Source organism: Quercus lobata, chromosome 9, assembly GCF_001633185.2.
Source record: "Quercus lobata isolate SW786 chromosome 9, ValleyOak3.0 Primary Assembly, whole genome shotgun sequence".
NCBI lineage: Eukaryota > Viridiplantae > Streptophyta > Magnoliopsida > Fagales > Fagaceae > Quercus > Quercus lobata.
The window spans coordinates 54,811,687-54,835,425 of NC_044912.1; the positions used below are offsets into that span (position 1 = coordinate 54,811,687).

The 23,739-nt window shown below is 34.7% G+C and overlaps 1 protein-coding gene and 1 long non-coding RNA gene across 2 annotated transcripts; both read right to left on the reverse strand.

The window, feature by feature from the left end:
• Positions 1-525: 525 nt before the first annotated feature.
• Positions 526-2,068, reverse strand: LOC115959470. The gene is made up of 3 exons (XR_004084883.1): positions 2,006-2,068; positions 1,226-1,531; positions 526-1,070 (listed from the first exon to the last, which is right to left on the reverse strand). It is a non-coding gene; the product is annotated as an uncharacterized LOC115959470 (long non-coding RNA).
• A 7,770-nt stretch (positions 2,069-9,838) lies between these two features.
• LOC115959632 lies at positions 9,839-19,212 on the reverse strand. The gene is made up of 3 exons (XM_031078096.1): positions 18,948-19,212; positions 17,795-18,822; positions 9,839-10,030 (listed from the first exon to the last, which is right to left on the reverse strand). Exons 1-2 carry the CDS (start codon positions 19,170-19,172, stop codon positions 17,896-17,898), a joined length of 1,152 nt encoding a protein of 383 aa, XP_030933956.1. The 5' UTR covers positions 19,173-19,212; the 3' UTR covers positions 9,839-10,030; positions 17,795-17,895.
• Positions 19,213-23,739: the final 4,527 nt, after the last annotated feature.

The window sequence follows — 23,739 nt, forward strand, 5'->3', positions numbered from 1 at the left end:
TATAGCCACAAACTTTAGTTTCATGGACTTCAATTTCCCATCCATCGTCAGAAGGCATGTGAGGGCTTTACCATTTGGGCCCCACGATATCAATTCTTTTCTTTTGGGAAGTGGAGTCAGAAGATCTTTTTTTTAGAGCCAAAAGATCTCAATGATCTTGATCGAGTTGAAGCCCATCTTTATAATTTTTGTTCAATCTTTGACTATTGTCTGCATGCTTCCTTTTGTTGGTGAGCAAATGCAAAGTGCAAAAAAGAAAGAGGATCAATCGTAAAAGAGAATTTTATAATGGGGATATTTCCATTTATGGAATTCATCAATTCCCCAGTAAAAACCTGCCCTTGTCCTTTCTTCTATTGATTCTAAATATATCACTTGGTTTGTTGAGTGGTAATTTTGAATGGTCTTGCATTGTATAAATTTGCGTTGGATTCAACAGGAATTCACTTAAATAACAGGCCTCTAATACTGTACAGTATACTAGCATACATATTCTCTTTTGCACAATAGTCATTTGATTTATTTTGTTCAGGTAACACAACTTACAAATTACAACCCACCTCTTACTTGGGTTGTTGATTCAAACATAACTTACAACAGCCTTTACTAAGATTAAATACATAATGGTTCATATGACTGGTACATAAAAATGAAGAGAGATGCTTTTGACATTTGGTGTCAAGTTGCTACGAACTCCTAGTTTGGGAAGTACGTCCTAATATATTGCATTGGCTTTGCCTTCTAGCCTCATATGGTTAAAAGCAGTCACCCGTAACAAGTACCTCATACATCGGAGATAAATATTCATCCTTCCTTTCACAATGTGTGAATCTTATAGGATTGCAAGGTTCATACAATGATAGAGGAAGGAATCCGTTGCATGAGATAATTAGTCAAAAGGAGGTCTCACTTTCCTTCCTATTTGGAAAATGTCATCTACCTTCACTTTTGTCCTTTCTCCTTATTCTCTTTTGTCCTTTCTTCTAATTCTTCTTTCTCCATTCCCACGGCTTCTCAGGATTCGATGAAGCCCACAGTCCAACTCTTGTGGCTTGAGCCTCTTTTTCCCACTGGTATCATAATTCATAAACATAGAGATTTACAATTCTTGTCAGTAAGTCTTATCTTTACCTTTTATTTTTATTGAAAACTCACAAACATAGTGTCAGATTAAAAAGGCTTAACATGGAGAAAGTACAAGAATGAAGTAAAGGTAATTTCTTACTCTTGCAAGTTCTGGGCATTGGTCGTAGGTTGCATAGTGCCATGCAAAACCTTTCTTGAGCATTAATTCTTGGCAGTGAGAAAAGAGGGATAAGTTAGCTCAGTGTTAACAAGCGCAAAAGGAACCAATGTTCTGAGAAACAGCACCTGAACAAATTTGCCATCACAATATATGTTAGCTATGCAACGGCCATATTGATCTTCCCCATAAATAAGGACTCGCAAGCACTTTCCTTGCACAATCTTTGTTAGCTCCTCCTTTGCTTCTTTCCCATATGGCATTGCATTCTCTGGTGCATCTATTCCCCTGTTCAGAAGCTATTAACAACTGATGCTATATATATATAACTAATAAATAAAAAAAGATATTAACTGCACTTTGTCCTCTTAAACTATGGAGTGAAGTTTAATTCCACCCCCCCACCCCCCAGCGCAATAAGCTATACAATCAACCCCCTAATTGATTGATAGTACGCTAAATGCCTCCCACTGTAAACAATTTCCATTAATTTCAAAATTTTAACTAAAATCTCACAAATCCATTATTGGAGAAATTCTCTATGCGGATATTGTTTGATTTCAAAATTTTTTTGTTAAAAGTTTGAAATTGATGGAAATTATTAACTGCGAGGGATATTTTTTCAATCACCAATTAATTAGTGGAGACTCGCTTGATTTCACAATTAGTGGGGGATTGAATTTGACCCAATTTTTTAGGGGGGCAAATTGCAATTAACCAAAAAACTAGAAGATTAGCTATTTGAATTTTAGGTAATTTTACCTTAGTCGAATTCGATAAATTCAAGCGAGGATTTCCTCATTGTTCTGAAAATCGAGTACCCTAGTGGAAGAAGGCAATTACAAAACTATAATATTGAATCAAAATTGGAATCTAGGCCTATGCCTAGTAGATGACTAACCGATATCCGGACTCAATAATTTTTTCGTGAATTGCATCTGCTTTTGTATAATTTTTCTCAGCATGCGCTTGTGATCTTTGGACAACTACTACTTGTACTTCTCTAGGAACACAAGATGACTCCCTTGGGTCTATTGTACTGACATAAATTGTCATCACATCTCCATCTGCTATAGCTCTTGAATCAACCTAGTTTCATTCCAATAATTCATTATCAGTAAGTTTATAGACATAATTAACATTATTTTTCACAACTATTGAGGTGACAAGTTGTTAATGCTAAACAATATAATGATGTTAGTGATGGACGCATGTGAAAGTCAATTACAATTCACCATATCATATCAATCTCACATTAAAAAAAAAATCATATCTAATTCAAAGAAAAAAGTGATAAACCCTTTCAAATGATGTGCCACAACCTCAATTGTCTGTCACAAATCCAATAGTCATGATCAGATGGAGCTACCCCTTTGATCATCCCATTAAACCACCTACCCAATTCAGACAATAAGGGATGTTTGGGAAACAACAGAACTAGTTCAGTTCTAATACAAGTGGAACCAAAAACAAAACTGAACTGGTTTATTTTATTTCGAGTCTGTCTAGAATCATATCAAAACCAATTTTACTTAATAGGCATGCAAAATTTCCTAATTTAAAACTAGATTATGGTGAGAATATGCATATGAAAACATCAAAATTTTCAGAACTTGATTTTGGAGAGAATGTATATTTGAAAGAACCAAAGTTAAAACTAGTTTTTTTTTTTTTTTTTTTTGGTAGAAGTTAAAACTTGTTTTTTAAAGGAACATATTGCGTCCCATTTTGAACTAGTTTTTTGAACTAAAAAAATTAAAACTAGTTAAGTTGTTCTTGGTTGGCCTAGTTTTGTGATATGCTAAACATCCCTTAACAGTATAGGGCTGTCAATACAATCCAACATACAAACGCTATGCAATTCCTCCAGTCATAAATACTTTCATAAGAAATTTAAATTACAGACATCATGAAGAGGATAATTAATTGCAAGAAAGTTGAAGATTTTTCTGGCCATTCCATAAGAATTAAATGGGTCACTATAACCCAGTTTTTACACATAGAGGTTGATGCGGGAGATGCAAGAAAATTATTATTTAATATTATTTATGTTTGCAAGTCAATTGTATTTTTATGTTTTAGGTCCTATTAGTTTATTGGGTTATTAGTATTTTAATTTAGAAGTAAGAGTAGTTTTGTAATAAGGCAATTAGGGTTTCCTAGCCAATTAGAACTAGGTTTTAGCAATCCTTTATAAGCAACTTATTGTACTCATTGAGGAGATAGCTGATATTTTGATGAATGAAAACAATGGCCGTTTGGTCTCTTTTGGTCTGGTGCTGACTCCAGGTCTACCCTAGGTGCTGACTCCTAGTGGTTTTCCCGCTTGGTGCTGTGACTCCAAGTAAGGCCTAGGTGCTGACTCCTAGGTCATATCTTTTATTTTTCCGTTATTTCAGTTTTATTTTGGTTGTCCTGCGTCATATTTGGTATCAGAGCAAACACCGATCCGTTGAAGTATGACTGCAGGAAAGAATCAAAAAAAAAAAAAGAAAGAAAAGAAAAGCTGCTGTCCTATAGTTGTGCTATCCATCAGAAGACTAGATATTCAAGCCAACCAAAGACTCCAATCCACAACCCACAATCAAGTTTCCAAATCCCTTGCAACCACAGACAGAGAGAAGAGACCCACGTTGGAACCATCGGAAAGAAAGAAAAGAAAAGCTGCTGTCCTATAATTGTGCTATCCATCAGAAGACTAGATATTCAAGCCAACCAAAGACTCCAATCCAAAACCCACAATCAAGTTTCCAAATCCCTTGCAACCACGGACAGAGAGAAGAGACCCACGTTGGAACCATCGGCAACCTTGACCAACCACTGCTGATATTGACCCATCAGCTGCTGAAACCCACAGATCAGCACTTAGCTGCCGTCAACCCACTAGCCACCGCCACCGACACCATCATCACCACTCCTTCAAGTCTTATGCCGCCACTGCCTTCCCTGTTGTTGCACCGCCATGATGTCGGTTTTGCCCATTGTCAGGCCACCGCAATCTCATCAGTCTCCGTCAATCCGATCTCATGAGGTAACCCCCTAGCCTTGTCTAAACCCATCCTTTGATAAATTAAAAAAAAAAATAAATAAAAAAAAGCTGGTCTGACCCACCTTTATAACCTAGACCATTTCCAAATCGAAACCCATTAAATTGCCCAGTCAAAACAACAAACTCCTTGTACACAGTCACTCAAGCACTTGCCCGATCCATTTGTTCACAAGCCCAAAGCCCACATTTTACAACACCAGTTTTCTTTAAAAAAAAGAAAAAAAAAAGACCCAGCCCACGAAATCCAAACCTGTCAACCAGCCCAGCCCCAGCAACTATTTGAGATAATAGTCTTAGAAGCCCATTCCAACAACCTGTCCAAAGAACATCACAGCAACCCTGGTTCTTGTTCCAACTTCTAACTATTTGTTGAAGCACTATTTTAGAGAATCATGGAAATACTAGGAGCACCGTACTTTGATGGTTATGAAACTTATCCACGAGATTTTGTCAACTGGATGAATGGGATGGAGCAATTCCTTGAGCAAGCAGATTTTGTAGATAACAAAAAGGTTAGGTATGCCAAGTCGAAGTTAAAAGGTAAAGCACAAAGGTTTTGGGAGAATCTTGAATATTTCCGCTATATGAATTATGAACCTGCTATTAGTATTTATCACCATACTATCGAGCTAAGTATCTACCCCAATCTCAGTGTGGTACTTTTCAAGTTGAAGCAAATACGATGAATCCTCATCCTCATCCCATTTCATGTCCTCAGTGCACTTTTGAACAATCTATCAAGGAATTAAAGGAATTATCTGTAAAGCTCATGAAAAATGTTCAAGACATGATTGCTCAGATGAAGCAAATGAAGACTTAAATCGATTCAATTGGAAAACCAAGGATAGTTGATCATAATGAACTTATTGTTGCCCCTATAGAAGACAGCATTGATGATGATATCTTGGCCATGGAGAATCCTCAAGCAACCCCACAACCTAATGTTGACATAGACGTACATGCCTCGACAAGTGTTGCTTTAACATGCATGCAAGGAAATGAATCTATTGAAGAGCAGCAATGTGAAAAGATTGCACCTAAAGAGAGTACTATGTTAGAGGGTGCACATGATGTGAAAGTTGAAGTTGTTGAACGTGCTTCTGATCAACCCTCCATAGTCTTTGAAGATCTACATCTTGGTGAAGTCGAAGAGGTTAAAACCACAATGCTTCCTATGGTTCATAAGGTTCAAGAAGAGATTATACTGATTCCACACATTGATTTTGTTATTCCAAATGAGTTTGATGTGGTGGAATTCAAGGTTTTTCTTTTCACTGTGCTCCCTAAGGTGATTTTAGACTTGAAGCAAGTGTTATTTGTCAGCATCTTATTCCTTCAATGCTTTAAAACTCGAGGTTGAGTTTTCTCCAACCAGAGGAGAATGATGCGGGAGATGCAAGAAAATTATTATTTAATATTATTTATGTTTGCAAGTCAATTGTATTTTTATGTTTTAGGTCCTATTAGTTTATTGAGTTATTAGTATTTTAATTTAGAAGTAAGGGTATTTTTGTAATAAGGCAATTAGGGTTTCCTAGCTAATTAGAACTAGGGTTTAGCAATCCTTTGTAAGCAACTTATTGTACTCATTGAGGAGATAGCTGATATTTTGATAAATGAAAACAATGGCCGTTTGGTCTCTTTTGGTCTGGTGTTGACTCCAGGTCTACCCTAGGTGCTGACTCCTAGTGATTTTCCCGCTTGGTGCTGACTACAAGTAAGGCCTAGGTGTTGACTCCTAGGTCATATCTTTTATTTTTCCGTTATTTCAGTTTTGTTTTGGTTGTCCTGCGTTAGAGGTTCATCTAAAAGTGGAGTCAGAGAAGAAAAATGGATCCATCATCAGACTTGAAAATATGGTATCAGATTGATCGATTCAATAATTTCATAACTTCACCATCAAAAGCATTGGTGGCAGTCAATCTCGGTATTGCGCAGATGTATCATGAAAATTTGGCATAAACATATTATTGATGACATAAAATAGATAATAATTTTCATACAATGTCCAGACTCATCCTTGGAAAATTCCAAATTGCATTTCACAGTAAGCACTGACCTGTTTGCAGAAAGAGGCATCCCTCTCAACCTCTCCAGAAGCCTAGCCCTTGCAAGCAGCATAGCTCCAAGAAGCCTGTCCTCACTTTCAATCAACCTTGGCCTACTTGTGCTGCTTAAATTTTCTGTGTTGGCACTGTTGCTTGAAACAAATTGACTTGTACTTTGTTCAGGTCAAATTGCCACACACTCCTTATCAAGCCAATACAATATAGAAAATGAGGGGAAAGAAAGTATGAAACTCTAGGCACTGAGCCACTGTACATATTGATTTTGAATCTCAAGCTTTCACCACACTGAAACATAAACAAAACCACCATCATGACTTAGTCTCCTAGGTTCATTTTTTAAGGAAAGTATTTTCTCACCTGAAATTCACCCCAATAACATAGATACCAATTAAACATTGGGTTAAAGAAAAAACTTATATAAACACTCAAATGATGAACACGTCACAAATGAATCTCACATAACCAGTTGCTATTCCTCGTACTTTTCACTCAAAATATGTACCATGCAAAGATGGGAAAATAAAAAACTACAAAGAGAAGCAGCTCATGCCACCTATCTAATTTTATGCCCTTCTCACCTAAAATTCAAAAAGTCCTTAGCTTACATACAAAGTAACAAAACCAAAGTACTTGTAGTATTATTGATAGAAGAAATAGATAATGGCTCTTAACTAGATGTTCAGTGCATTGTGGCACATACTCTTCTCCAGGGTGCTTAATGGCTCTTGACCTGGGCTTTTATCTTTTGTAGTTGGGTCTTCACCCCTCAAATCAAGTTCAAGAATTTCTTTTGACACAAAATCAAAAGCATATTTGGTTAATTTACATGGAATAGAAATAGATATTTTGCTTTTGGATGAAACTTTGCTATTTACATGGAAATTAACAAATGAAGGAATTTAAACTCCCATGATTTAAAATCCTATTTATCACAAATTTCAGTTTTTGCTTAATTCACACTTGATTCCAAAGAACTAGACCAAAAGTAGTAAATTATTGCTAAAATTGAGATCAAATTTCAATAAATTATCCGACACCAACCCAAAGAACCCTACCAATCCCCCAAAAATTATGTTGTTTCATCCTTGGAAATTTTGAAATCCCTATTAGGAGAAGCCCCAATCCCAAAGATCCCTGTTTACATTTTTAATGTTGCTCTCAAGTTCAACATTAAATTCCCACCTGAATTTGCCACAAAAACTGAGAGAGAGAGAGAGAGAGAGAGATACACAAAGGAATCACATACAAATACAGAAACTATGATGCCTATGTGTCACTTTACTTACAAAATAGAAATAGGATCTTAGATCTTTTGGGAGTAAATTAACTGCCCTTGATGGAGTTTTTGAATTCCCAACTAAACCATCCAACAATTCTTCTAGCTTGAGAATCTCAAGGATAAATGATATCAATCACTATGTTGCTGCTACAAACTGTAGGCACATCAATTTTCAACTTCTCCCCCTTCTACATTTGAAAAATCTAACTATTAAGAATAAACCCAAAAGATAACCAATGAAAATTGGAAATCAAGTTCTTAATATAATCATAAAAATTAATTGTCTTCCTCTTTTTCAACAACAATCTTTACTAGTGGTGCTTAGTGATTATTGGATTACTTCCATTTTCAAATGAAAATTACAGATTTTGATAAACTGACATCTCAAGTCAAAGATATCAGTAGTTTATAATAATATCATGAACCAATTAAGGTCTTTAAATGGCTTGAATACAAAGAAAATGTACAGTATGATTTCTTTTACACTACAACTCCTTAACATTGATATGTGCTCTTTGAAAATTTTCAGGGGCCAAACATGAGGATAAGTAGTTATAAATGCATAGTATTCATCAATCATCTTACCTTCAAATTCAAAATGAAACAAGAGTTTCACTCGAGCTTTGCTGATAAAAAATAGTACTAACCTTCAATAATTTAGTAAAAAGAAGCAAATATCCCCCGAGACAATCATCCAAGAAAAAATATGGTGCTAGATAATCTGTTTCAAAAAAAAGATATACATCAAGAATTAGTCACTCCCAACACACAAAGACACACCATAATATTTGACACTACGCAGCTTTATTTGTCTAAAAGAACTGTGTATATACAACTTTTTCTTAGAATTCGTACATTCAAATCCTACATAATTCGTTTATACTAGAGGAAATAGAAACCTATTTAGCATACCTCTTCTACGCATTTTGCAGTTTTAAGTTTGTTATGCATTATGTGCTAATTGTGTTCAAGATCTTGAGAGTATGTATTAATATATTTAGGAAAATGTTGTTGCACTTGGTATTTTAAATTTTATGACAAAGTTTGGACATAAAAGTAATGCAAAAACTAAATGAATTCATATTAACATTAGAATTATGATCTTCACTAGCATGATAAGATACTTTTAGCAAGTCAGATATGATTAAGAGCTCATTAATTTCAAAATCATTAGCACCTTTTATATACTCAAGGTAATGATTTGTCAAGCCAAAGCTTATTAATTTTGAATATTCTTATATGGTTATCTTCAAGTAAGAATCCAATCAAAGACAGAATTGTAGAAGACTGCAAGGTTCTATTTTATTATCATTTTTCTTTAAATAAAACTAGTAGTCTATATTGTGAGTGCATAATGATAACCAAACCTGAACACCGTGGCCACATTTTTTAATGTCATCCAGAATTTCTTCAGTTCTCCAACTTGTTCCAGCTATACTTGTATGGAAGCTAGGAGTCCTATCATCGAGGATGTACATTTGCCTTCAATACTAGGAACCATAATCCTAAGTAAGGCTCTCCTATAAAACATTAATGCATGGTAAGCATCTAAAAACAGATTTGAAGAACTCATAATTATTATAAATGCAGGCAACATATATACTTTCTGAAAATATTAGATCTTTGCAATGAAAAATTCAGTGTAAGGACCATTAATCACTCCATAGACCCACCAAAATTTTATTAAAGCAAGAAAAAGAATTAGGTGGAATCAATAAAATAATGTGTAAAACAATACAAGAATGCTTAAAAAATATATTATATCTAAAATGCCTTAGTCATTGACTATGTGAAAACTTAAACCAACTTAATCCACACTAATTTTATTTATTTTTACCTAATATATCCAAACCTTATTTTTCAACTTTGAATTTCTGCAACCTGAACAAGAAGAAAGGCCAAGGTTATGACACTGCAAACAGACTAACATGGGCAGATCATGGGAAAATATGACACAACACAAACATTATTTTGTTTCTGTTTGTGTGTTCTACCACATATTGATAATAATATGAATGAGGTAATTATACCACTGCGCACCCTTTAATATTATGGTCACTCCATAAGTACAAGTTCTTGTGCGATGGCACGGGGGGAGGGGCTACACACACATACACTTATATTATGCTAGAGTAGAATTTATATCTCAAATAGAAAAGGAAGAAATGAACTAGGTATGTATGTGTGTTTGTGATCAATTAAGCTAATAATTAAGTCAACTGTCAAAAGCACAATTAGGGAAGACTTCAATGATGCTATAATCTAATGTTAAAATTTCAACCATGACTTCACTTATACCTTTCCTAAATGTCAAGATACGTGTTGCATGCACATTGTGTCATCTTTTGAATCAATTACCTCACTACATTATCACCAGCCATGACCTTAGCCTGGATGTAGGAAAAGCAATGTCAAGAACCAAGAAACCATAGACACCCTTCACGTGGCAATAATGGTCAATATTTCCATTTTTACCTAATATAGGTACCTTATATTAGTCAAAGAATATTTACTTTCACGTATTTGAAAACAGGCTTTATATGTATAAGTAGGCTAAGATTAGAATTTACATATGACAGATAACTGTAATAACAAGTTCAAAAGTTTAACTGTAGATAGCAAAAGTCAAAAGTTCAAAAGTTTTAACTGTATTAAACAAGTTCAAAAGTTTAACTGCAGATAGCAAAAGTCATCTGAGCAGAAATTTTATTGTTTAAACAAAAGAGTAATTTAGATGTAAGGTTTTACTGGTATTGCAAGAGGTCAAGAAAGTGAAAATTTCAAAATTATCAGCTAAAGCTTTGTATCACATTGGACAGTGCTTGCATAGATTCATCATGGGCTGCAACACATGGTGAAAACCCCTTGAGTAAAAATTCTAGAAATGGTTGAGTAGATTCAAGGAAAAATCAAATTTGACAGAGAAACCACATCCTTGCATGGAAAGTCTTCCCACTAGAAACTGGTCCTATGCTATGCAGCTGTGCAACCATGGCCTAGTAATTCTGGCTAAGAAATTTTGACGTGGCATTTAAAGGAAAGTTGTTTGTAAATAGTATAAACAATTTTTTAAAAAGAAACTTAACTGACAAATCATGGCCAAAATGGCCAAATACCACGATTTTTTGAAATTTTTAGCAACAGAACACTGTTTCGGAAATAATTGGGGATCTACCAATTTTTGTGGTACTTGAGCTTGGTGAGCTCGAGTACCCCATTTTTCCATTCCACCGTGGCACGCTGACATGGAAAGCTAGAATTAAATATTGGGCTTAGTACTCGAGCTTCTTGGACTCGGGTTTCTAACATAGTACTCGAGCCCATGAAGCTCGAGTACCATCTTTTCATTTATTACGCAACCAACTACTGACGCGAACTGTAATAGTACATGCACAATGAATGGTACTCGAGTTCTTTGAGCTCGAGTACCTTTTAAGATAAACCAGCTATCTGAGTGTACTCTTTTCCATTTCTGTCTCTTTTCCATTTCTATCTGTGAGTCAGAAACTCTCTCATTCCTCCATGTGCGAGTCAGAAATTTGAAGCATAAACTTTACTCTTGGGTCACCATCTGCAAGCCTACTCTCAGTGTCTCCATCCACCAACGTGCTGTCCATTTATCCTTTGGGCTAACCCTGTTGTGACCAGTACATAGAGGTAATAATGCTTAGTTTTTAGATATGACATTTTTGCAATAGTGAGAGTAAAATGCTTAGTTTTTAGATTGTGTTCGTATGAGATTTTTGTGCATGAGTTTCATGTATTGAAATTTGCAATATTAACTGCTGATATATATATATATATATATGTACAACTACTTATATATATATATATATATATATGTAAAACATGATTGTAAGTGAACTCAATGATATATATATATATATATATATATATGTACAACTGCTGATATATATATCTATATATTTGACGGGTTTTAACTTTTAACAATTGGTCGACATCTTCTAAAAAAAAAAAAAAAACAGTTGCTCGGTTGGTCCACATCTTGAACATAAGCAAAACGTTAGTGTCACGTGATTATCTAATTCAAGACAATAATTTGATTGGATTAAAAAGGAAAAAGGACTACAATTTGATTGGATTTTGGTAAATGCATTATCCTCTTTTCGAAAAAAAAAAATCCATTAAATATATATGGATTGGGAACTTGGTGTAAAATTTTATGATAATTTATAATTCAATATTTTTTTTTCTTGTATATGTATTTTAATGAATTTTATTGGATTACATTTTTCCTTATATCTTCCTTATTTGGAAATTTGTTTAAAAGTTAGAAATCAATAATTGTCTCATATTTTATATATAAATATATATATATATATATATATATTTATATATATGATTCTATAATTGTGATAGAGAGTCTATTACTTGACCAAGCTCATTCCTAATTTTCACCCCAATACCAGCACAATTTTCTAATTGAAAAGAGGAGTGATTTAAATCTTAAGGAATATCAAAATGTGTCAACCAATTCAGTTACAAAACTCTGGGCATAACTATCTTATATTTAAAATATTTAAATTTAAATTTTTTTGTATTTTAGAATAATGCAAGAAAATAATTAATTAAAAAACAATCATGCATATTTATGAGTTTTTGGATTTCATAGTATAGGAAATAACCCATGATTAACACAAAATTTGACAATCATGTTAATAATATAGAGAACAAGGAATCCAATGGAGAGAGAGAGAGAGAGAGGAGTTCAATTTATACTTTATGTGACTATTTGTGATGTTATATCTCTCTATTTTTTTTATTGGATCACTATTTTTAAAACCTCATTATTGAATTATATATTTTCATTGTTTATACATGCATGTCAAATTTATTGTAATCATAAATTATTTAGTATATAATCTATATAGTAATGTTTTCTGTATAATATCAAAATTTTAAAAAAGTACAAATTTTATGATGAGATAGCTATTGATCTCTAAGTATCTTGTTACTTTGCAGGTATGGAGGGTATAAAAAGATAATATAATCTAATAGTTCATTCATCAAAATACTACTTAAATAAGAAGTTATGAAGTAGTGTAACATCTCATAGAGTTGCACCGTTTTAACTCGAACAAGATCAAAACTGCTTACTAAATTAATATTTTAACATTTTCATCATTAGATTGTAAGTTCTCATTCTTCTTAACATACCTGTCAAAGTACGCATTAATTTGATGATATTTTACAATTTGATTAAAAAATTCACCTTTTATGCGTCATTGTAAAATATAAAAATCTAGAATTTCAGGGCGTCATTAGTAATAGGATTTAAATATAAATTTTTGTTTTAGAAACCAAAAAATAGTGGGTTTCACACTTGAATTTATTGTTTGGCTGATATTTTCAAAAAACAGTTTTCAAAAATATTTTCAAGATAAAAAAAAAAAATTGTTTTTAATGGTATAGTTGTAAATAAATTGGAAACAATGGACCCCACAAATTTGTTCAAACTCTTCTATCTCTTAAATTAAGGAGTTTATCTTTATTATAAACAAATTCTTGAGCTTTATGGACTCAGGTACCTTAAGCTCAAGTACTAAGCCCAATATTTAATTCCAGCCTTCCATGTTAGCGTGCCACGGTGGAATGGAAAAATGGGGTACTCGAGCTCACCAAGCTTGAGTACCACAAAAAGTGGTAGATCCCCAATTATTTACGAAACAGTGTTCTGTTGCTAAAAATTTCAAAAAAACGTGGTATTTGGCCATTTTGGTCGACAAATCATAGTCCAAATAACATGGAATTGCTTGGACCGATCAAATAAATGAATGTGAATGTTCAATGGGGAGGGAACATTAACATGTAAATTTAACCTCATATGTACTTGTTTTTACCATACTTGTTGCTTACAATAAGTGCAAAATTAACAAAAGGGGATACAACATAAGTGATCTCTTCTCCCTGACACTTTAATGTATAAGACAGTAAAAGGCATGTATATAAGTATATTTTTTGTACCGGATATAAAATCATAACCATTAGCTCATGAACATTGTTTACTCTTTTTCTCTACAGCAAGGTATTCCTATAAGAGGGTGAATTCAAGGTGATACTAATTCGAAATTTCAAAATATTCTTTTCAACATTTAACTCAAAGTGAAATTAGTAAGAAGGTGCCACAAAACAGTAGAAAATTACTATGTTCAAAATGCAATTGGAGGTAATCCTATTAATTTATTTACAAATGAAATCTGTATAGAGCTATTATCTTCAAAGGAGACCTGCTCATAGTCAAAGATAACTTTTTTTTTTTGATAGGTAATAAGAATATTATTAAAACAAACTAAAAAACGGATGAAAAACAAGGTGTTCATGATGGTGAACACAAGGAAAAGCAATAAACAAAACAAATAGCAAACAAAGAATAGGAAAAAACTTAAAGAGCAATACTAAGAGAAGAAATAAACTCTAAGATAGTGGAGCATCTTGAGAAGCCCCCACACCGAGACCAACCAAATAAAGTCTTCTGGCAAAGAGCTTGTGTCCCAAAGATCTAAAACATATAAACCCACAGATAGTGAGCTACCAGATAATGGAGGAGAAGATGATCCACAGTTTCCTCATTCCGATGGCACATACAACACCTATTCACCAAAATGCAACCCCTAAGCATAAGATTATCCAATGTAATGATCTGCCCATGAACCGTTGTCCACATAAAAAATGCCACCCTCCTAGGGATCTTAGCTTTCCAAACACCCTTCCACGGAAAATTGGAAGCAGCTGCACCCCTAATGATATTGTAATAGGACCGGGTATCAAACATGCCATTCCCTTTGAGACACCAATGAGAAGTGTCATTCCTACCACCCCTAAGGATCCGAGATTGAATGAACTCAAGGAAAGAGAAGCCAGCCCCTAATTCCCTTTCATGAAAATCCCTATGAAATCTCAAATTCCAGATTCTATCGTTACCACCCTCTTGGTAGCATAAAACGTCAGAAATGCAAGCTTCCTTGTCATTAGAACACACATACAATTGAGGATAGAGCCTATTAAGCGTGTTATCTCCAACCCACTTATCATGCCAAAAAAGAATACAAGAGCCATTCCCCACCACTAAGGTCACATGGTTGGAGAAACTCTCCCAACCATCATGAATACCACGCCACAGACCACATCCGTGGGCCCTTCTACAAATTTTAGTACTCCACCCCCCTTGACCCTTACCATATTTAGATGCAATAACCCTCCTCCAAAGATGAGTGCCTTCTCGCCCAAACCTCTATAACCATTTCCCTAACAAGGCTTTATTAAAATGCACTAACTTCCTGATCCCCAGACCACCCAAAAATATTGGTAAACACACCTTCTCCCAAGCCACCAATGGATATTTGAAACACTCCTCTGAAGATCCCCATAAAAACTTCCTTTAAATATGCTCCAATCTATCAGCCATAGCTATAGGAATGACAAATAAAGATAGATAGTACGTAGGAAGGCTAGAAGAGTACTCTTCACCAGGGTAAGTCTACCCCCCTTAGATAAATAAAGATGCTTCCAACCAGAGAGTTTCTTCTCCATCCTCTCCAAAATAGGATTCCACATAGATGTTGTTTTGTAAGGGGTGCCCAACGGCATACCTAAGTATTTCAAAGGCAGACTACCCACCCTACAACGAAGAATGGCAGCCAACACATCTATATTTCCAACCTCCCCAACCGGAACAATCTCACTCTTCCTTGCATTAACTTTCAGACCAGTAAATGCTTGGAAGCAAGTCAATGCCAGCCTAATGGACAACAATTGATCTCTAGATGCATCACAAAACAAAATGGTATCATCTGCAAACAGCAAGTGTGAAATGCGTACCCCTATAGAGTTAGTAGGCCCCACAAGAAAGCCATGAAGCAAACCACAATCCTTAGTTTTCTTTAGCATCCTACTTAGTACTTCCATAATAAGTAGGAAAAGAAGAGGGGATAACGGATCAGCTTGTCTCAACCCACGAGAGCTTCCAAAAAAGCCTAAGGAGATCCATTCACAATAATAGAGAAGTGAACAGTAGTCATACAAGCCTTAATCCAACCCCTCCATCTCACCCCAAAACCCATCCTATCCAACAGATAAAACGAAGCGTCCCATAGTTAAAGATAACTATAAAACCTTTTTTTGGGCATTGAGATCATTCTAATGTCTACAAAATAAGGGTGTTAAATACCAAAGACAAGACTTACATTTATACGCAATTGCATCAAGTGTGGAGTCCATTAGTACCAAATACTAGAACAGAGAATCCTACAGAACAGAGTGATCATTTTTGGGCACAAAAATAACAAAACTTATAAGGATGAAGTAGTTTCACCAACAGCTACAACTATTATTCCAACAATGATGAAGTTGTGGCCCTGTCATCCCAATTAATTCCAGTAAGTGCAATTATAAAAAGAAACAAACAAATAAAAGCCTTTTATTTTATATTATATTGGAAAAACTCTTTGACCAGTAAGTATGAATTATTTTCTTCTACAAATCCCAACCAAAGGCATTTGGGAATTAAAGTAGCTTAAATTTTGGCCAGCAAGACATAAATGAGCAAATAACCTAATGTAGTATCATTTCAGCACATTAAAAATAAATACTCCATAGACTTGAAAGATTCAAACCAAAACATCCCAATGTGACTTTAACAGCAAATAGAAGGCACCAACAATTGACATTTCAACTGCTCATTAAATTAAACAAACATGCATCAATAACGAAGCGAATATGAAAAATCACATGACTTACGATACAAGAAACTACCAAAAGGAGTGCCCTGATTCTAGATCCAAAGACATAAGTAACTGGGCCATTCTTCATTTGGAACGTTGACTCAACAACTTGTTTAATCAGAAAGCTCTCACTGAAAAGCAAAAATCTTTTTTTTTTTTCCAATTCCTGCAATAATGTCTGGGTCAAACCTAACAGATCTGATAATTCGATGATATGCATGATCAAATTCTTTACTTCTTAATATTGTCAGAAAAATTTGAAATCACAGGGTCAATTTTAGGTTTCAATACATTGTCAGTTGATTCATTTCTTTTCTCAAGCATGTTATCAATTTTTATGAAATGCTATGAACTTTAATAAAGAAAATGATTAAATCCACTTCCAAAGACACCAAGCAAATCCAATTGAATTTTATAACATAATGAGTTGCATTAATACTTTTGAAAGCTAGAAAATATTCCACTATTACATAGGTTGAAGAACAACTTGATGTGAAAGAACGAAACCCTATTAGTAGGATTTCACACAACAACTTAGCTCAGTTCTACACATGCAGTTTTTCAATCATCACTTTAGAGTCCAACTATTAATAACAAAGACACATTTCACTCATAGTTAAAGCTATAAAATAGCATGCCCAAGTGAGGAGAAAAATCCAAAGAGCGTCACCCAAAATGTTATAACGAAAAAGTCTTAACAATATAAATTGTTATTGCCACCAGATTAAAGACCTCCCTAATTCATTCCAAAAGTGCTAAATCCACTAATGGATCAACTTGGAAGGTATCATCAATACCAACCATAGTGGAGGAGGAAATCATCAATAACAAACAAGCTAAAATTAGAAATCCACATATAAATCCCAACATTTTTACAAGATTATGAAATTTGAGACAATATATACTATCAGCAACAATTTTAAAAAGAAAGCATTTAAAATGTAATGGTGTGTTCAAAGGACCTTGAAACTATGACTATTGGCAAAGTCAAATCCATTTCAAAACCTCCTGCTCAATGAAATTAAGGATGGCATAAGCATATAAGGTCATGCCTACTGAAGTTTGAATTTTCAGAATTGATGCTGGCTAGTAACAAACTAATAGACAAAAATCCTAATACTCGAATATTATGCTAACAATGGAGAAATGGAATAAAAATAAAAATTTAGTAAATCAAGAAGTATGAGTAGCTTCATTATCAGAGAGAGAGAGAGAGAGATTATGCGATGAACACGTAATTACTTGTTTTCATAATTTGTCTAAAAATTGAATTAGGTTTTTCATAATTTCTTTCATCTATTCTGCATTTTCTTTGGGTTAGTTTCTATTCAAATTATGTTGGTACCCAATCCAATGAATGAGCATTCAAAGATGCGAATGAAACAGTGCAACTAAAAAAAAAAAGAGACATACCTTGGCATCAAATGCTAAAGAAATGGAATGGGAACAATGAAGAAGATAATTGTTTCAAGGTTCTTTTTCAGATGGAGGCATATTTCTTCTTCCAAGTTCGATTAAGATTTTCTCATTTTCTTCGATGGAGAACACAAATTGAAGTCAAAATCATCATCACTGACAAAGTTATGGGCCATTGAAGAAGAACCCAAATGAAACCCCTTACTAACAGTTGAGCCAATTCCCAAACCAGGCAAACCCAAGCGTGATGTCATATTGTTTGGAAGGTCTATACTAGATGGCAAAGAAATGTGGCTAGTGTCATCAGGGACAGTGACATGAGGTTGAGGAGGTGGGTAATTTCTTCCCATGGGAAAAGTGCACAGTGACAAACTCAAATCACGTCCATCATCATGAGAGCCCTCCAAAGGAGAGTCAAAATCATTATATGTTGTTTCCATTGAATTCGAATGTGAAAACTCCAAACAAGAGTTTAAGAGGTGGGGGGAAGGAGTGACAGTGTTTGAAATAGAACAAATGGGGAAGGCAGGTATTGAAATAGGTGGGAGAATGTCGGTGGAGAGATGTTGAACAAGAGGACAAATGCATTCAGCATGGATCCCACACCTTAGGATATGAGATACATCTCGATATGGATATGTAGATGATTCACTATAAAATTCAACCTCCACAAGATTCCGATCAAATAGATTTAATTTTTCAAACCAAGGACCAACAAATACCCTAAAAAACCATAGATGATTACATGTCATATCCTCAATACCTTGAATTCCTGAAGGAATCCTACCACTCAACTTTTTCCCATTAAATTTCAAAGAGACTAGAATGGTAACATCTTCAAACTGTACATACGGTTCAAGAACAACACAGAAAACAAATTTTGGATTATCACGACCAACCCAGAATGAAATGAAATTTCCAACACATTGATGATTGAACCACTTTGGAATCTCTGATCCAAGTAGTATAAGTACATAATCCTTGAAACCAAATCGATTTTGTTGTGGTTGCCAAGATTCTCCAAACTGTTTGCAATAATCAAATTCAAACAAATCTAATAATGTATTTTCGAGAAGGTAAAAAGAGTGCTTCTATATAACATTGAATGAGAGAGAGAGAGAGAGAGAGAGAGAGAGAGAGAGAGAAACACCTTACTGAACAATCTGTTTGATGATTGTGGATGTAGCGAAGGGGAGATTAGTATATACACTTCTCTTATAGATTTTGGAAGCCTTGGAATTTCCCGAAGATACTTACACCATTGTATTCCGAGTGTAATTAATTTAGTAAACTTAGTGATGATTTCCGGGATGGTAATAATATTGATTTCACTTAAATATAGACGTTCCAATATAGGAAAGTAATCTGACTTCATCAAAAAATCTAATTCAAATAGATTTCCAACATTACTCAAATCTAGATTTTGAACATTGCTTAAATCTAGAAACGCACGTGACTTGAAATAAGTTTCCCATCCACACCAGCGTCTCAATTTGCTAGTATATATACATAATATCTCATGCGGTGGTAATTTATAGATGATATCTTCAAGATCCACAACATTTTCACAGCAATAACTATATAAACCAGGAATGTTAATGCTGCCATCAGACCAACAAGGAGGCCATCTGGCGAATATGAAAGAAAAAAAATCAAGACTTGTGCAGGATGAAAAATCCAAAGCGTTAAGAGATTTCCACATGAGATGGCTTGGAAAATTTTGAAGTTTTTCACAACCAGAAAGATACAGTTCTTGAAGCTTATTAAGAAATCCAATGGACTCATGACACTCAACTAAATTGTCACAATATGAAAGGTCCAAGTACTCTAAGTTTGGGGTGCATAAATTAGGTAATTTTGTAATAGACTCACATTCACAGAGTTTGATACTTTTCAAATTTTTGAATTGAAACTCCTATAGAAAAATAAAAAATAAAAAATTATGTTCAACAAACTTTAAATTAAAAAATTTTGAACATTATTTTTAAAGAAAACCATACCTGCTTAAATAACTTCTCTAACTGAATGCGAATACCTGGCATCTCGAGTGCAACAAGTTTTTGAGGACAAAAATTGGATGGTAAGGGAAAAGTATAATTAGGCAATTGAAGCAACCTTAATCCACTGGGGAGATATGTAAGTTCTTTGCAAATGTGCACATTATGAACTATAAGAAATTTGAGATTTCTCATCCTTTCGCAAGTGTTAGCTACCAATGTCACCGTTGTTGGTTTATGGGAGCACAACATTATGCCTTGAATTTCATCTGAACCCTGTTTGGATAGAGCATTGGGTGGAACACATTGCAAAATAGAAATTGTCAACACCATAACAATTTGAAATTTTAAACAAAATAGGTTAATGATAAACTTATATTTTTCTTAACATTAAAAAGAAAAAATAATAATTGATTTATTTTTTGCTTAAAAAAGAAGTGAAGAAAAAGAACTTATACCGTATTTTCTGTAAGAACTTCTAAAGCTTCATCATAACACCATAGCCTTGTATGTTTACTAGGCACATTTGATTCTTGTTGAACAATATCTCTACCCATTTGTTGTAGCAAGTCATGCATCCATAAATCGCCAAATTCAACATTGAAATCGTCAGATTCAACACTTATAAGACACTTATCAATAAGTTTTGGAATACCAGAATCCAGATATAAATTGCAAGTAGCTAAGATATTCACAACATAATTTAGGGATAATCCTTTGAAGAAACATGCAATATCGAGGAAAATATCCTGTTCATTTTTGTCCAATCCTTCAAAACTTACTTTCAGTATTTTTTGAATTTCTTTGTTAGGAATATTCTTATACTTTTCTAATTCACTTTCCCATTGGCGAATGTTTCTTCCACGTAAATCAAAACCTATGATTTGTAGAGCTAATGGAAGGCTATTGGTATAACATAAGAATTGATTTGTAAGTTGTAAATAATCTGCCTCAGGTTTGTCTTTGTTGAAGGCACACTTACTAAAGAGTTGAAGAGCTTCATGTTGATCCAATTGCTCAACCTCGTAGATTAAAGGATGCTTTTCAAAAGTGGTTAGCACATGTTTGTCTCTTGTAGTTATAATAACTCTACTTCCATTAGCAAGCCAATCACATTTTCCAAGAAAATTTTCCATTTGGCCTAATTTATCCACATCATCAAGAATCAAAAGAATCTTTTTACACGAAAGTCTTTCTTTGATCACATTGATTCCTCTAGATGTACTGTGCACCTTAAATTCTTTGCTCCCTAAGATCTCAGAAAGAAGTTGCTCTTGTAGTTTGATTATGCTACAATCTGTTCTTGAATTTTCTCTAACATTCATTAGGAAGCTACTTCCTTCAAATTGATTAGCAACTCTATTATAAACATCTTTTGCAATTGTAGTCTTTCCTATTCCTCCAAGGCTATGAATTCCAACCAAGTGAACATCATTTGACTTAATGTTTAAAAGACGTTCTACAACTTTTGCACGAGAATCTACTCCGATTGGGTATTTAGGAACAAATAACTTTGTGCGATTTAATTTGGTACTTGATACCACTCTAATAATTCCTTGGATAAACTGATATTCAGGAAAACTGCCAATTGTAGAGCATAGGAAACATAGTTAGACTAGCTGGAAATATAAATACAAAAATGAACTAAATTCAAGATGATTAGATGTGTGACTTACAAGTGACACATTTTTTAAATTAAGTAAATGTGCATGTAACTCATAGTAATAGATTTAAGACGATAATTAATTTGAGACTTAAATGTGCATTTTTTTCTTCTTTTGAGTCCTCATTCTCATTCTCCCCCTCTCTCTCTCTCTTCTAACACTATGTCACTACCCCTTTTTCTTGTTCTTCGCCTCATGCCACTTGCCGCCCCTTCATCCTACGTCACTAACCCATTTATAATACTTTGAAAATGAAATGATTAAGAAAATTTGCAAATTATTAAGTTGATGAGCCTTGATTTAAATCACACTTCCTTCTCTCACAAGTGTGGGTGAAAGGTAAAATCATCGGATGAAAGCACATTAGATGTGTTTGTAATTTACCAATCAAGTAAAAATATAAAAATAAACCTTCTACTTGTGCTGGCCCCTTTTTCGTGAAGGTTTCTACAGAAAGATCCCTTAGTTCTGGCAAACGGATCACAATCACAGGTACCTGGGAGCATACCGATGGAATGAACGAAATACGAATAGTTAAAATAATATAGTCATAGATCTTAGGTTATAACTTGATCATGAGCAAATTTGTTGATGTTGCACCCACGAAGTATAGAAAGTGCCAAACATTGGGAACTACCCGGGAAGGAGTTAGGAACAGGAATAAGGAGAAGCAAGAACCACTTAAATAGAGGAATCTATTGTATTTTGTCCTTTGTTCTCCATAGCAATTGGGGATCAAAAAGCACCAAATTTGATGACTTATTAAGGGAAAGACGAAGTAAGAGCATGCTATTGAAGACGTTGCAACATATGTTGGGAAAGCCTCCGTTGATTGTGTACAAACAAAATACGAGTCAAAAGGCAGGGTAAGAAGGGGTTTAGCCAATGGAGATATTAACTCTTCTGGGAACCAGTAACGCGTAAACCATGTCAAACCAAGACCGATCAATATCCGAACGGAACGGATTGGAACTTCTCCTAGAATAGTTTCCAATGCAAAATGAAATTCATAGGATATATATATGAGTAGTTCAAAAGAGAAATAGAAATCTTTTTTCACATTTTCTTTTTTAAACTTCTGAAAGCTTGTTCAGAATCTCCACCTTAAGCTCAAAGCAGTCCTACGCCTCATAGAGATAGAGGGACCGCTGTAATACTTCGTAGGAGGGAGTTCTTTCGCCCCCCAAGAGGCGCCTTTGTATGGAGCAAACACTGTCCTCCTCCTATATAACCTGATCAAAGGCGTAGGGACAAGGTGAGACCCTTGGGGAAGGCGGCGCGGCCTCGGGTTCGGTTAAGTGTGTGGGGGCGGGTTGAGAGTCGGAGGGGGCCGGTTCACCAGCCGCGGGAAGCCTGGCATCCGTCTGCTCGTGAGCCAGATGAGATGATGATGCTTGGGCGTCATGCTTTCCGCCCAATGAAAACACATCTTCGATATCCCGCTCCCGTGGCGGACTGGCCGGGGCTCTGATAGTAGAAGAAGACGATGATTCTTCCGAACCAACCGACCAAATGAAGGGAAATTTGGAAAACAAAGTAAAGCCCAACCATGAAAAAGCCCAAGTAATAATGATATGTCGTAGCTCCTTGAGATATAACATTATTATAAAATAAATAATGAAATAAAGAAACTGAAGAAGTCTTTTTTTTTTTTTATTTCTCTGCTCATTTGTCATTCTATGATAGACAAATTTGAAAATGAAGATTAAGGCCCATATAAATAAGAAAATGAAGAAGAGTAAAAAAAAAATAGAAAACATGAGTATTTCCTAGATACTAATGAGAAATCAAGCGATGCCGGGTATTCCGTGCATCTATCACAAGGGGGGCTTGGGACTCGAACCCAAATCTTCCACGACCCCCGACGAATCAGCAAAAATGAAGCTACCAATCCAGTACCTACTTTACTGAGCCATTTAGTCAATGACAGATCCGCTTTGGCGTACTACCAAGTTTCACTTTGGCATGTGACACTCTCCTTCCTTGCTTTTCCATACGCTTGTTGGAGAAGGCCGGTGAAGTGCAGGAATGCTGTATGACTGAACTCGAACTCGCGGAAGTCGATCATCTACTTATATACTATGACATTTGTTTGTTGACCCAATAAGATGATAAGATCATGATAAGAAAGGTATCATCATAGATATGAAATAAATATCTATATCTCTTTAGCATGTTATGGCCTTACATCCTGATCTTTCTGAAGGTTTCATCCTTCGAATTCTGAAAGTTCTGTAAGGCGAGTAGAGTGAAGGAAGAAGCTCTTACTCACTTAAGGGTA

Excerpts from the sequence above, each read along its gene's own strand:
- LOC115959632 (XM_031078096.1), bottom strand. The coding sequence starts at position 19,172 with ATGAAGTCAGATTACTTTCCTATATTGGAACGTCTATATTTAAGTGAA. Across the intron at positions 18,823-18,947 it reads CAAACAGATTGTTCAGTAAG|TTTGGAGAATCTTGGCAACC; the intron begins GTGTTTCTCTCT and ends TATTGCAAACAG.